This window comes from Lycorma delicatula, chromosome 1, assembly GCF_047948215.1.
Source record: "Lycorma delicatula isolate Av1 chromosome 1, ASM4794821v1, whole genome shotgun sequence".
Lineage (NCBI taxonomy): Eukaryota > Metazoa > Arthropoda > Insecta > Hemiptera > Fulgoridae > Lycorma > Lycorma delicatula.
Window position 1 is genome coordinate 270814083 of NC_134455.1, and position 12638 is coordinate 270826720.

At 30.9% G+C, this 12638-nt stretch overlaps 1 protein-coding gene across 4 annotated transcripts in view; it reads right to left on the reverse strand.

The window, feature by feature from the left end:
- Positions 1 to 2062: 2062 nt before the first annotated feature.
- The window catches only part of LOC142331543 (nudC domain-containing protein 1), a 108156-nt gene continuing 97580 nt past the window's right edge, over positions 2063 to 12638 (reverse strand). For all 4 annotated transcript variants that reach the window (XM_075377546.1, XM_075377551.1, XM_075377533.1 and 1 more), the window contains 2 exons: positions 8818 to 9034; positions 2063 to 2401 (listed from right to left, as the gene is read on the reverse strand). In XM_075377546.1, the coding sequence (XP_075233661.1) occupies positions 2169 to 2401; positions 8818 to 9034 (450 nt within the window). In that variant the 3' untranslated portion in view covers positions 2063 to 2168. The remainder of the gene's footprint in view (positions 2402 to 8817; positions 9035 to 12638) is intronic.

The window sequence follows — 12638 nt, forward strand, 5'->3', positions numbered from 1 at the left end:
AAATAATCACCAAAAGCAACATTCAACATTTCCAATGTGATGGTACACTTTATTCCATTCTTAAAGCAAAATTTAATGTTAATTTTTTGTTCCATTTTTTCACAACTTAAAAATTGTCAACCATATGAAAGCAGATGTAGGCTTTTTGAAAGCAAACAATAAAATTCTGTGTTAATTTTTTATTTAAAATTCTACATATTTTTTTATCAAACCTCATATGTTGCAACATTAATGGAATTTTACATGTTTACTAAATCATCATGATATATATTGCTGTGGCTGTGGAATTAATCAAGTGTTATTTTAGAATACGTTTTTTTGGTGAAATTTTAACATTATTATTGTAAAGAGTATGTCTTCTTGATTCACTTATTGTTTTTATAAAAATTAAACAAAAAATTTGTAACAATAGTGTTTTTCTTCAATCAATTTTATCAACTTTCGCTACCCACTCAGCTTCTACTTAAATCCTGTTGATTTTGTTTGCAGATTCTTCAGAAGGATTGCTGGTAGAAGAGGAGGAGGAAGGACTAACTGAAGATTATTCTGCAATACTATTCCACCTGCATCTCAACCAAGCAAAAAAGGAATCAGAAAACCAGACATTTGGAAATAACGGAGAACAAAATTATATCAAGCTGCAGATCAAAAGTATTTGAATGGAAGTATAACCCGAGAATGCTACTAATGAAGTCAACAGATTTATAAATGAATATGATAATAATCTAGTGAACAGGCAGAAAAAGCAAAATAAAATAATTTAATGCTAAACAGAAAATACAAAATGATTTAATAATTATACAAAATAAAATGTAATAATGTGATAAGAGCAGAACATCTAATTTTACCAAGTATAAAATACAATTCAGAAATACTTGAGATTGTTAAGAATAATAATCATAATAATATAAATAAATCAGCACAATTAAAACAAAAATTATATTTATAGATTCAAATTCATACATTAAATGTGAACTATCAAATTATTAATGAACAGCAACATTTATTTATCAAGGATAAATAAGGAAAAATATTTTGTAACACTATCTGTTACATATCAACTGTTTTGTAATCAATAAAAAAATAGTAATACTAAAAAATCTTTTCTTTTAATGACTTCATCCAGAGCATTGAAATCTCTAGATTAATTTAATAATTAAACATTCTAATTAAGCGACCAACTTATCTACCTGAGTACAAAATAATATGATACTGACTTATCATCCATTAAGCCAGATATAAAAAATATAAATTATACGAAATTACCACACAGAGGAATTAAAATAAATACAAATATACAAAATAAAAAACTATAAGGACAAAAAATATAAGTAAATGTTTGTTTACTCCTAGTCTGATTCAACTTGTGTATGTTAAAAAAACACATTTAGTATCAAAAAATATCAATTTCAAAAGTTAAATTTTAACATAGTGTCAGGTAATTACTCAACTCCTCAATAAATACATATATTACATACATAAAAAAATGAAGATTTAAGTCCTTAATTACTGTTATTGCAATAAATTAATTTTGGTATTCATGAAAAGAATTAATGGTTAAGTATTACAACTTGCAGTATAAATTTCAAACTACTGTAAGCAGAACAACAGTTTTATTATTTTACTCAGTATACTACTGCCAGGCTGAACATTTTTAAGGAGAAAAGGAATATATTAACCCCAAAATAATAAATATGCAGTATTTATGTATAATCTGGGATTACATATTCATATCTACCTTAGTAAGTATTTATACCAGACTGCTTTTGAAATCATACTGCAGTTGAACGTTAAACCATTTCTCATCTCAAGAAACGATTTCATCATCCATATGAGTGACAATTATCTCGCATAATGATTTTCTAGCAAAAATGTTTATATCCTGTATGTATAAAATTTTTCATGTATAAATTTTTAATAAAAATTGACACTTATTTAAACTATTTAAGATCAGTAAAAGAGTTTTGTTTAAAATAAATTACACAGTTCTTCAGCACTAACCAAAATAACATTATCTGTTCAAAAATTACTGTAGCGGATAAAGGAATAAAAAAAAGTGGAATCTCTTAAAAAATCTTTAATCAGAAATTACAACTCTTCAGCAAACATTCAGAGATTATTATTTTAATAAACTATATTTCTATTAAGATAAAATATACTTATGTTCTTTAAGAATTAGTAATATGATACTGGTACAATCTATTTTTGGTAAGAATGAAGAGATAACTGACTGTTGAAAAAGCACCTAGAATAGGATCAGATGTTTCCATCTTTATGCAGTTCAGTTTGCCAACTTGAGTTCTTTCATTTCCTCCTGGTCTTCTGTTGCGGAGCTTATTAGCATTCTTATTATAAATATAAATGTGGTTATTAGCTTCACAAATGACAGTATATGAAGTATCTGAAATATCAAGTTGACGTAAGTTTTAAATGAATTAACTTATTTATCTAAACTATTTGTCTAATCACAATTATAATTTCTAATTTAGCTCAGGGAAAATATTTATTATCAATATTATTTTTAACTGCCAAGAGGTATTCCAGTTAACTGGTTAAAAAAAAAAAAAAAAAAAAAAAAACAGAATAAAAGATCATTATATACATAAGTAATCTACATAATTATTTATATAACTTCCATACAGCTATTGATCACAAACAGGCATTTAGCTTACAATAACACTGCCTACTGCAGAATAAGCCCATCAAAGAACTGCACTGCCAGGAAAATTGGTTAACTATTAACTAAATCTGTGTGCTCCTTGCTGATTTTAAAAAGCTGATAGCCAATCACACCTTTTTCTCAATGAACTTATGGTAGTCACTTAGCACCGAATTTGGGCTACAGGGGACATTAAGAAATCTCCCTACTACTTTAGTTGCTTAAGTAATGCTTCTATGGAACTAGTGGAGAGCCGTACATTGTAATGAGAAGTACACCACCTTTTGTGAACATCAATATATTACAATATATGTTTTGGACTAAATGTCAATGTTCAGATATATTTAAAAATTGTTTTAAATAAGGATGTAATCATATTAGTGTCATCTAGTGTATTATAATCTGATATATATAAATATCAAAATCTAGTGGTTTCTGTGAGTCTGTTACTTTTTCACACAAAAACTGCTTAACCAATTGATCTGAAATTTGGTGTGAACATAACTTTTATGCCTGGAAAGAAAATAGGACTATTGCTGTTACAATATATTTCACCGTTTTCAGATGTAGGCCACTTAATCGCTAGTGGTACCAACCAGATTATGTTCCTTTTTTCTTTTCCTTTCTTGTTTAGCCTCCAAAAACTACTGTTCAGGTATTACTTCAGAGGATGAATGAGGATGACATGTATGAGTGTAAATGAAGTGTAGTCTTGTACAGTCTCAGTTCGAACATTCCTAAGATGTGTGGTTAATTGAAACCCAACCACCAACGAACACCGGCATCCACGATCTAGTATTCAAATCTGTATAAAAGTAACTGCCTTCACTAGGACAACGCTGGAACTCTCGACTTCCAAATCAGCTGATTTGGGAAGATGTGTTCACCACTAGACCAACCCAGTGGGTTAGATTATGTTCCTTACCAATATTCAACTTTACTATGGCCAAACTATTGGTCAAATCAAATTTGAAGACCATTTGCAGTATTTGAAATTACATTTTCTACAAAAACAGTCTCTGTCTTTTAAAGATGTGATAGTGTACGTCAACAACCTTGATATTTTATAAATTCATAAAAGGACTGCACATTGGCACACTTAAACATTATCTTACCATACACAATTATACAAGCTGACACAATTCAAATCCAACACCTTTCTACTACAATCTAAATATATACAAGTAAATTCAAAAATATTACTAGTAATTACATTTACTAATTCTAGCTTGAGAACATCAGCACCAGATAATTTTGTTGCAAAATCTGTTTTGGTTTATCATTATGTAACTTAATATTGTGAAATAATTCTCTTCACCAATCGTCATAGGCAAAATGAAACAAATTTTGCCTTTGAATAGTTACTTTATTTTGCTTTTGTGTGCTCTATCATTATTTTATAATTCATGCCTGTACTTTTTTTTTATAATTATTAAACTACACAACTGGTTTCACTAAATTTACACAAAAACTATCAAATCAACAAATAAAAATATATTTATCTAAATTTATTAATATATAGAGAATGCAGACTTTGGTTTTCTTTATTTATATGTTATTGCAAACTGAATACTCTACTGATATTTAAAATGGAAATTATTACATTAATAAAGCAATTACAATATTTATATATACACTTATTGAACATTTAATATATTATTGTTCACTGATGATTAAAATGATTTTAATCTTTTTATTACACACCTAATGATGCTGTATTCAGCTTAAGAAATATCTTGTAATTCGGCACAGTCACCTCAGTGTGTGAAATTATTGCAGTATAACAAAGGCTGTCACGAAATGGATTAGTCTTACTTGATAAAGATTGCAATAATACATTTTTTTTTTGTAAGACAAGAGTAATTTTTATTATAATATTAATAGCTTTTACTATACAATTACTCTTACTTGAAAAGTTAATAGAATGATTTTTACTTTCATTTTCTAGTTGATTTTACTAGACAAAAGATAAATAATCATTGAAATTAAACATAGTTATGGTTTTAAAAATAACATCATTATCTGTAAACAAATATTTTATGTTTATTTTTAAAATTTTCAAAGTGCTTTCCTGTAATGGTTAATTACTTTATGTTTACACAAAATCCTTTGTATAGTTGAAAATCCTTATGTTTATTCTTTTGTAGAGCAGAGAGATGGTTGTATTTAATTTTCTGTGATAAATATATTTTGTTTAATCAACTGTTTACAAACACGACATATACATGAATTTTTTGGAAACTTGAAGTAATCATGCTGAATTTGATCTTGCCAACATAAGTCATATCAATAATAATAACATTTTGATTTATCTGATGACATCAATTAAAACATTACTCATAATTATTATTGCTTATACTAATTATCAGCAACTGTAATGCGTGAGGGGTGACCTTACATGGTATGACTAATTTCTCCAAAAAAAGATAGCCATTTTCAAAAATAACTCATACTAAACTTAAAAGTGAGAAATGAAATGCTTTTTTGTTTCCTTTTTCATTGAGCAAAACAAATGAACTGTGTCTGTTCACAATTGCCTCTATAATGAACATTACTACTATTGAAATAATTCAGACAGATCTCTCTCTCTCTCTCTCTTCTTTATATTCATCACAGCCGTAACAAAGAATAAAACAGACATTATAAAGTGAACACATTAATTGTTTCCTTTTGATTGTCAATAGATGTGATGTACACACTTAACTCATCAAGGAAAATGATCACTATTGCCTTAAATATTTTGTGTAATATACACAATGCAGCACAAAAAACAACTAGTAGTAGTAAAAACTTTGAAAGAAATCTCCAAACATACTTAGTAAAAAGAAAAAAACCATCACTTTCAGAGTATTGTAGCCTGTGCAACATCACCAGTAGAAAGGTAAAAATTCTAAATCATGTTTCATTTTTTTTTCATGAATACAATAATAAACAAAGAACAATGTTGGCTTTCAATCGATATCATTGCAACATATTGTAACAAGACCAGTATAGCAGGTCTTTTCTTTCTTTTTCCTGTTTAGCCTCCGGTAACTACTGATTAGATAATACTTCAGAGGATGATATGTATGAGTGTGAATGAAGTGTAGTCTTGTACATTCTCAGTTCGACCATACCTGAGATGTGTGGTTAATTGAAACCCAACCACCAAAGAACACCGCTACCCACGATCTAGTATTCAAGTCCGTGTAAAAATAGCTGGCTTTACTAGGACTTGAACGCTGGAACTCTCGACTTCCAAATCAGCACCACTAGACCAACCCGGTGGGTTCAGTATAGCAGGTCTGAATAACGGATTCCTAAAAATTATTACGAAAGTAAAAATTAATATAATGATTGGGAGAATCCAGAAAGGGACAAAAAGGAGAACCCTTTTTTTAAAAGAATAGGTCCAGTTTACAATTATCTTTTCTTATACTGCCCGCTAACACAAAACGAACACCTGTTGTACGGTGAGAAGAGACCAGGCTTGGAATTCAAGGGAACAAAGCCTCTGTTGACTCTTCTCACGCTTCAACTTGGGTCTGATCCTACAAGTAAAGAGGCTAACAGTATAAATAGCCCAGTAAGACTAGCTAAAAGTTCATTTTTGCGGAAATCCACGAACCAGTCTGCGAGGCGTTAGAACATTGGTCCCACAAGGGCAGTCTACAAGGAGTTCAGCGAGGAGAGGCTGCAAGTTGTGTGAATTCGCAGAGAGTTCTGCGAACCAGTCTGGCAAGACGTATGATGATGGTCCAGCGTGGAGAGTCACAGGTGTGAGTATGCGAGATGTCAATCCAGTGAGGAGAGTATCCAGTCCGATATGACTAAGGTGATGCCACGAGTAATTCAGTAACCCAGAAAGTGCTATCGATGAGTTACAGTAAAACTATAAGTGAATATGTGAAAGAAATAATGCAATAGACTTCATTCATAAACTAAGATAGACAACAAAAGGAATTTGGAAGTGAATTTTATAAGATTCAAAAATAACTCTAGTAGTTAAAAAAGAGTTAAAACTACCAGTTTCTTTTGTTAATGGATCTGAATACTAGTTTTCTGTTTATACACCTGGAATAAATTCCAAATGATTATTTATTTTGAACTCTGTCTTATGTGTAATCTGTATTTATTACTTACTATTGACATTACTATCACTATTTGATGTGTAATAACTTTGATTGTTATCTTTGTTTATTACGTTATGCATTTTTGTCTGTTTTTATGTCATGCTTACTGTTTTGATTATGTTATGCTTCATGTCATGCAATAATCGTTTACTACTATTATACTGAGAATTACTGTGGCTGTAGTTACTATATTAATATTTGTGTTCATTAATTGTTTTATTATTATCACTTATTGTATTATTATTATTATATTTATCACCATTGTAATTATTATTAATTTGCCTGGCTGTAATTTGAATAATTCTAAACCAATAAACTATAATCATATAAACATTATAAATTGTCAACAACCTCTCAATATCCTGATCGAGCTGTGTGGAACTACATCCGGAAGAAGCCTACAGCAAAGGCAATAAGCTGAGTTATTAAATCACCGATGCAAATGTCTACCAAGGCATTTACATCGGTGGCATTCCAACGAGGCTAGGCTTATTACTATGAGATGTAAAAAGTCAGAGGGCGATAGATGACTCCTGTTAAAGTCCAACAGGGCAAGGAACGGGGTTGGGGAGAGGTGGTGAGTGGAACGTCACTAGGCGGGTGTCTTCCCCTACGGGGATTGGGATGTGTGGAACCACACCACACGACAATATTTTCTTAATTATCTATTTGTCCTCATCATAGTTTGACAATAAGTGTAATAATTTATGTTAAATTAAACTATCAAATGTTCTGTTCTGGAGTTCTGTTGAGAAGAATGCAGTCTGCAGGAGCTACTTAGTGTTCAGAACTTTGCTATTGAACTTTTAATTTTAACAGAATTTTTTTCTAAAAATGCAACACACAGTACCTAGTATCATACGTAGTATTCCAAGAGGAGTGGACATGTCCACTTATATCTCCTTAATATCCTTAATGTCACTTATATCCTTAATATCTCTGTTTAACTGCGGAAAGAAGTGAAAATATCATGGTACCAAATCTGGTAAGTATGGAATACATTTACATTTCAACTTCACAAGTCTTCGTAGTTGCATGCAACATGTGTGGCCATATGTTATCATGTTTCAAGAATTATCGACTCTGTGGATTGTCAAACATGATATATACATCTCCAAATGTGTTTTAACATCTCTAAATATCACACAGAATTTACGTCGACCTGACTTCCATATCCAGATTTTCAGTCATGTAAACATGTTTGGAATCCCACAACCCTACAAAGACATTTTTTTTGCAGAAGATTGTTTTAAATTTTGTTGATGGTAGTGAACCAATATTATGTGCTCTGGCAGTTTTCTTCTGGGTCAAAATGATGCACCTGAGCTTCATCTCCCATAATAAAACTGAAAGTTATCTCCCTCATCATGATAACATTTCAGAAGCTGTTCACAACATTCCTTTTGTTGTTATTTGTTCCTTTCTGTGAGTTTGCATGACATCCACCACAAACAAATTTTATGATAAGTCTAGTTGCACAATAATGTTCTTTTGTTATGTCTATCTGGGTGATGAAGTGTAATGTGTGATGTGATGAGCATTTTGAATCGATTAATACACCCTTTTCATGCTTCTCTAGTCAAAAAACCGTGAGGTTCTTCCCCAATATTTTGTTTTATCAGTTTCTGATTTCCAAAATTTGATTGGTCACCTAGTCACAATACTTGGATCAACAGTTTCATCACCATAAATGGCTTTAAGACACTAATGAATATCACTAGCATTCACTTTTTCCACTGTTAAAAATTCAATCACTCCATATTATTTTAGACACTTTGATATAGCAGGTGTACTCAACTCCATAACAATGCCGACTGACAGAACATGAGAGAGCATGGGTCAACAAATTTTGGAATGTTAGTAATTAGGGAATGAAAGTACAAGACAGCAGGCCTGTCACTGTGCAATATTTTGTTCTCTTGTTACATTCCAGTGTGCATTATGCTTCAATCACCCCTTCTATATAACTAATTCCATGTAAAAGAACCCGAATAATAAAAACTGTAATACAAATTAAAATGATTATTCTAAAAGGATGGAACTTACCAGTGGCACATAACAAAAATTTTCGATTTTGTTTTGATGCATGTACATATCCAAACGCAGGGAATGTACATAGATGTGTACAAGTCCACTCAGCTGAATCTTTTAATGGTTCAGGCTGCCATAAACATCCATGAACATCATGTCGTACACACAGAGCAGGTGCATTGTCCACACCTAGTTTCAGACTGAAAAGCCACTGATGTCCAGTTAATGTGTACTGAAAAGAAAAATATAGTTTACTTTTATTTATTCATTTTAAGCTGAATTACCATGATTCCTTCGAGTGCTAGATCCTACCTATTACCTGGAAGAGAACCCTAGTCAAAATATTAAAAACATTTTACTTGAAAATTGTTTAAAATTTTATTTGCTTTAATTCTTGGCCCATGAAAAAAATTGCTATAAAGAGGTGAAATACCCTTATTTACCATTCTAAATAAACATCTAAGGAAGTTGTTTCACATTTTATTTTTGTCAGTTGAAATTTGTCTACAGTTTGTTTAAAAAAATTGTTATCATGGAAAATGGTGTTAAGTATGTACTGAAATGGCAAGTTGTTGAGTACACAAGAATTCCTGTCAGGTTAGTTATAGAGAAGACATTTATTAATGTTTATATAGTGGTCTTAGTCTTATTTTTACAAATGAGAAATAAATTAAGTGTGTTCGTTCAAAGTGATAAAGGAAATTTCTTGATCAAATTGCATTATATACTGGAATATTAATGAGAAGTTGACATGATACTATCTTTAATGATCTGCAAATGCATATTTACGAACTTACTGTACCAAAAATGCTACCAGTCTACAATTCTGCTGTCAAGAAATACAATGCACAGCAAAATGAAACATACTGAAGCATCTACCATGCTTTCTTATCTTGGTAGAATCTGATTTTTGCTTTCTTGCTCATTTGCAAGCACTGCAAAGATATTTATTATGTTATGTTATTACGAAACATGTCAAATGTTTTATGACAAAGAAAATGGCATCTAATTTATTCAAATCCCTTCATAAATAACAAAGTTATGTCAAAAACTTTTAAGTGAGTCACTCTAGGTCAGTGATTTTCAACCTTTTTATCTCCACAACCCCCAAAAAGAACAAACATGACATCAAAACAAAAATATAAAAAAAATAAAATAAAAATATATAAAAAAGCAAAACATGAACAAAAATATATAATGAATATTTTGTGACACCACCCCAACATCAACCCAATAAAACCTAGTTAAAACTATTTAGCTGCATTGATAGTGATGGGTATGGACATGAATGTAAGAAGTACAAACAGGAGGAAATTACAGGTTCCAACTTGATCTACCTTTTAATTTGGTCTATTTACATAATATTCGTTGTGAGAGCATCATGTTCGAACATGCATATGATACTTTGAACACATCGTGCTCTCAACAGTATAAAAGAGGCATAAGCAATTGCAGAATGTAAGTTTAGTTTCAAATGCAAAGTATGGATCTGGTGCCTTTAAGTTTTTAAAACCATAGTTTCAATGAAAATAATAACTGAGGTTTTGATTTTTTAGTATGCAGCAAATATTGTAACTGTTTTTTATCAATTAGATTCTTATGCAAAATGGATAAATTTGTGAAAAAATGAAGTGAGCCATCTACATCCAGTGAACTGATTGGTAAAAAGACAAGATTGTACAATGACAGTTATTTAAATTATGGTTTTACCTCATCAGATGAAAAGCCACAGTGAGTTGTTTGCTTTCAAGTTCTCTCCGATGAAAGATTGAAGGCATCAAAATTAATTCGACATTTCTAAACATTTGGATCATTGTAGCAAACCCTAGGAAATTTTTGAGAAAAAATTACATAATTTGAGAAATCAAATAGAAAGCTGCTATTTGTAAATCAATCCATACTGATAAAAGTACATTTGAAACATCTTATCTCATATTATTCAAGAGTAGCTAGTATGTCCAAACCTTGTACAATTGCAGAAAACCTCATATTACCTGCTGCAATTGATATGATCAGTGTTTTAATAATAGGTGTGGAAGAAACAAAAAAAAAATCTGCTTTCTAACAACACGGTATCAAGGCAAATTGATGACATGGCTGTTGATGTTCGTGATCAGATAATCCAGCAATTGTGTTCAATCAAATTTTTTAATATTAAATTTGATGAATCAACAGATATGGCAAAAATTTCTCAGTTCTTGTTTTGTGAGATATGAATGCGATAGGGATGGATCAGTCACAGAAAATATGTTGTTTTGCAAATCAATACCTGGTCATACAAAAAGACAATGTCTTTTTGATGATTTTTATGCGGCTACTAAAAACAATAACATAGATTGGACAAAACGTATTGCACTATACAGTGATGGTGCAAAGGCGATAACAGGAAAGTGGATTTCTGAAAAAATTAAAAGATCATCTTATATCAAGAGCAAAATGAACTCACTGCTTTTTTCACACATTGCCACAAAAAAATATGCCAGGAAACCTCAAATTCTTTGTAAAACTGTAAAAATGGTCAATTTTATTAAAAGTCAACCATTACAGAATAGATGGTTTGCTAAACTACATAATGAAATGGGCGAAAAGAAAAAATATATTTTTTTCAATACAGAGGTCAGATAGTTATTGTGGGGGAAGTGTTAACCCAGTTATTGGAACTGTAAGATGAATTAATAATAATTTTCCACAATAAACAAACACCATTCTCAATTTTTTACAGATTAATGAGTATATTTTGCTGTTGACTTACTTAATTGATGTATTTTTGCATTTAAATGATTTGAATATGAATTTACAAAGACATGATTAAAACATTTTATTAATGACAAAGTTTGTGCTTTCATTAAAAGGCTTGATATCTGGATTATTTGCCTTTAAAACAAAAATTTTGATATGTTTCCACTCACTTCTGATTATATTGAGAAAAATTTGGATGAAGGCATTATTATTCACCATAGTTTGTATAGCATGAAGATGCATTTGCGTGAGCTAAAAATTCAGTTGGTGGAGTGTTTACCAGAAGATAAAAATGATTGCTCAAAGAGATGGGCACTCGCTTTAATATTGATGGACAAGTACTTGCTGGCATTCAGCGACCTAGGTGTGGCAGCGAATTGCTGTCTTGACATGATAAATTTAATTTATTGGATGTCATATATTTTAGTAGTTGACGTGGTGCGCCTACCCATTTTAGAATATATCACAAGTGAGCGGTGGGACATGAAGCAAGTGGTGTGTGGCACATGCTTAGTTAGTTCACAAAATTAGGTTAGCCCTAGGAGCTAGTTAGGAAACTGGTTGCTAAACTGATTTGAGGTTCGGTAGCCGTTTGTTGCACAGACATTCGTTCTTATGCTTTAGGGCGACTGAATGGGGTGGTGGCAGGAGAAATGCCATGTAAATCAATCAATCAGTCTTCTTTTAACTATATTTTTCCAAATGCTTCTCTTTTCATCAATTTGCTGCAACACCTCTTCATTTGTCACTTTATCGACCCATCTGATTTTTAACATTCTCCTATAGCACCACATTTCAAAAGCTTCTAATCTTTTCTTCTCAGGTACTCCGATCGTCCAAATTTCACTTCCATATAAAGCTACAGTCCAAACATATACTATCAGAAATGTTTTCCTGACGTTTAAATTAATTTTTTATGTAAACAAATTATATTTCTGACTGAAGGTTAATTTCATCTGTGTTATTCAGCATTTTATATCACTCCTGCTTCATCCATCTTTAGTTCTACTTCCCAAATAACAAAATTCTTCTACCTCCATATTCTTTTCTTCTCCTATTTTTATACTCAGTGGTCCATCTACATTACTTCTACTACA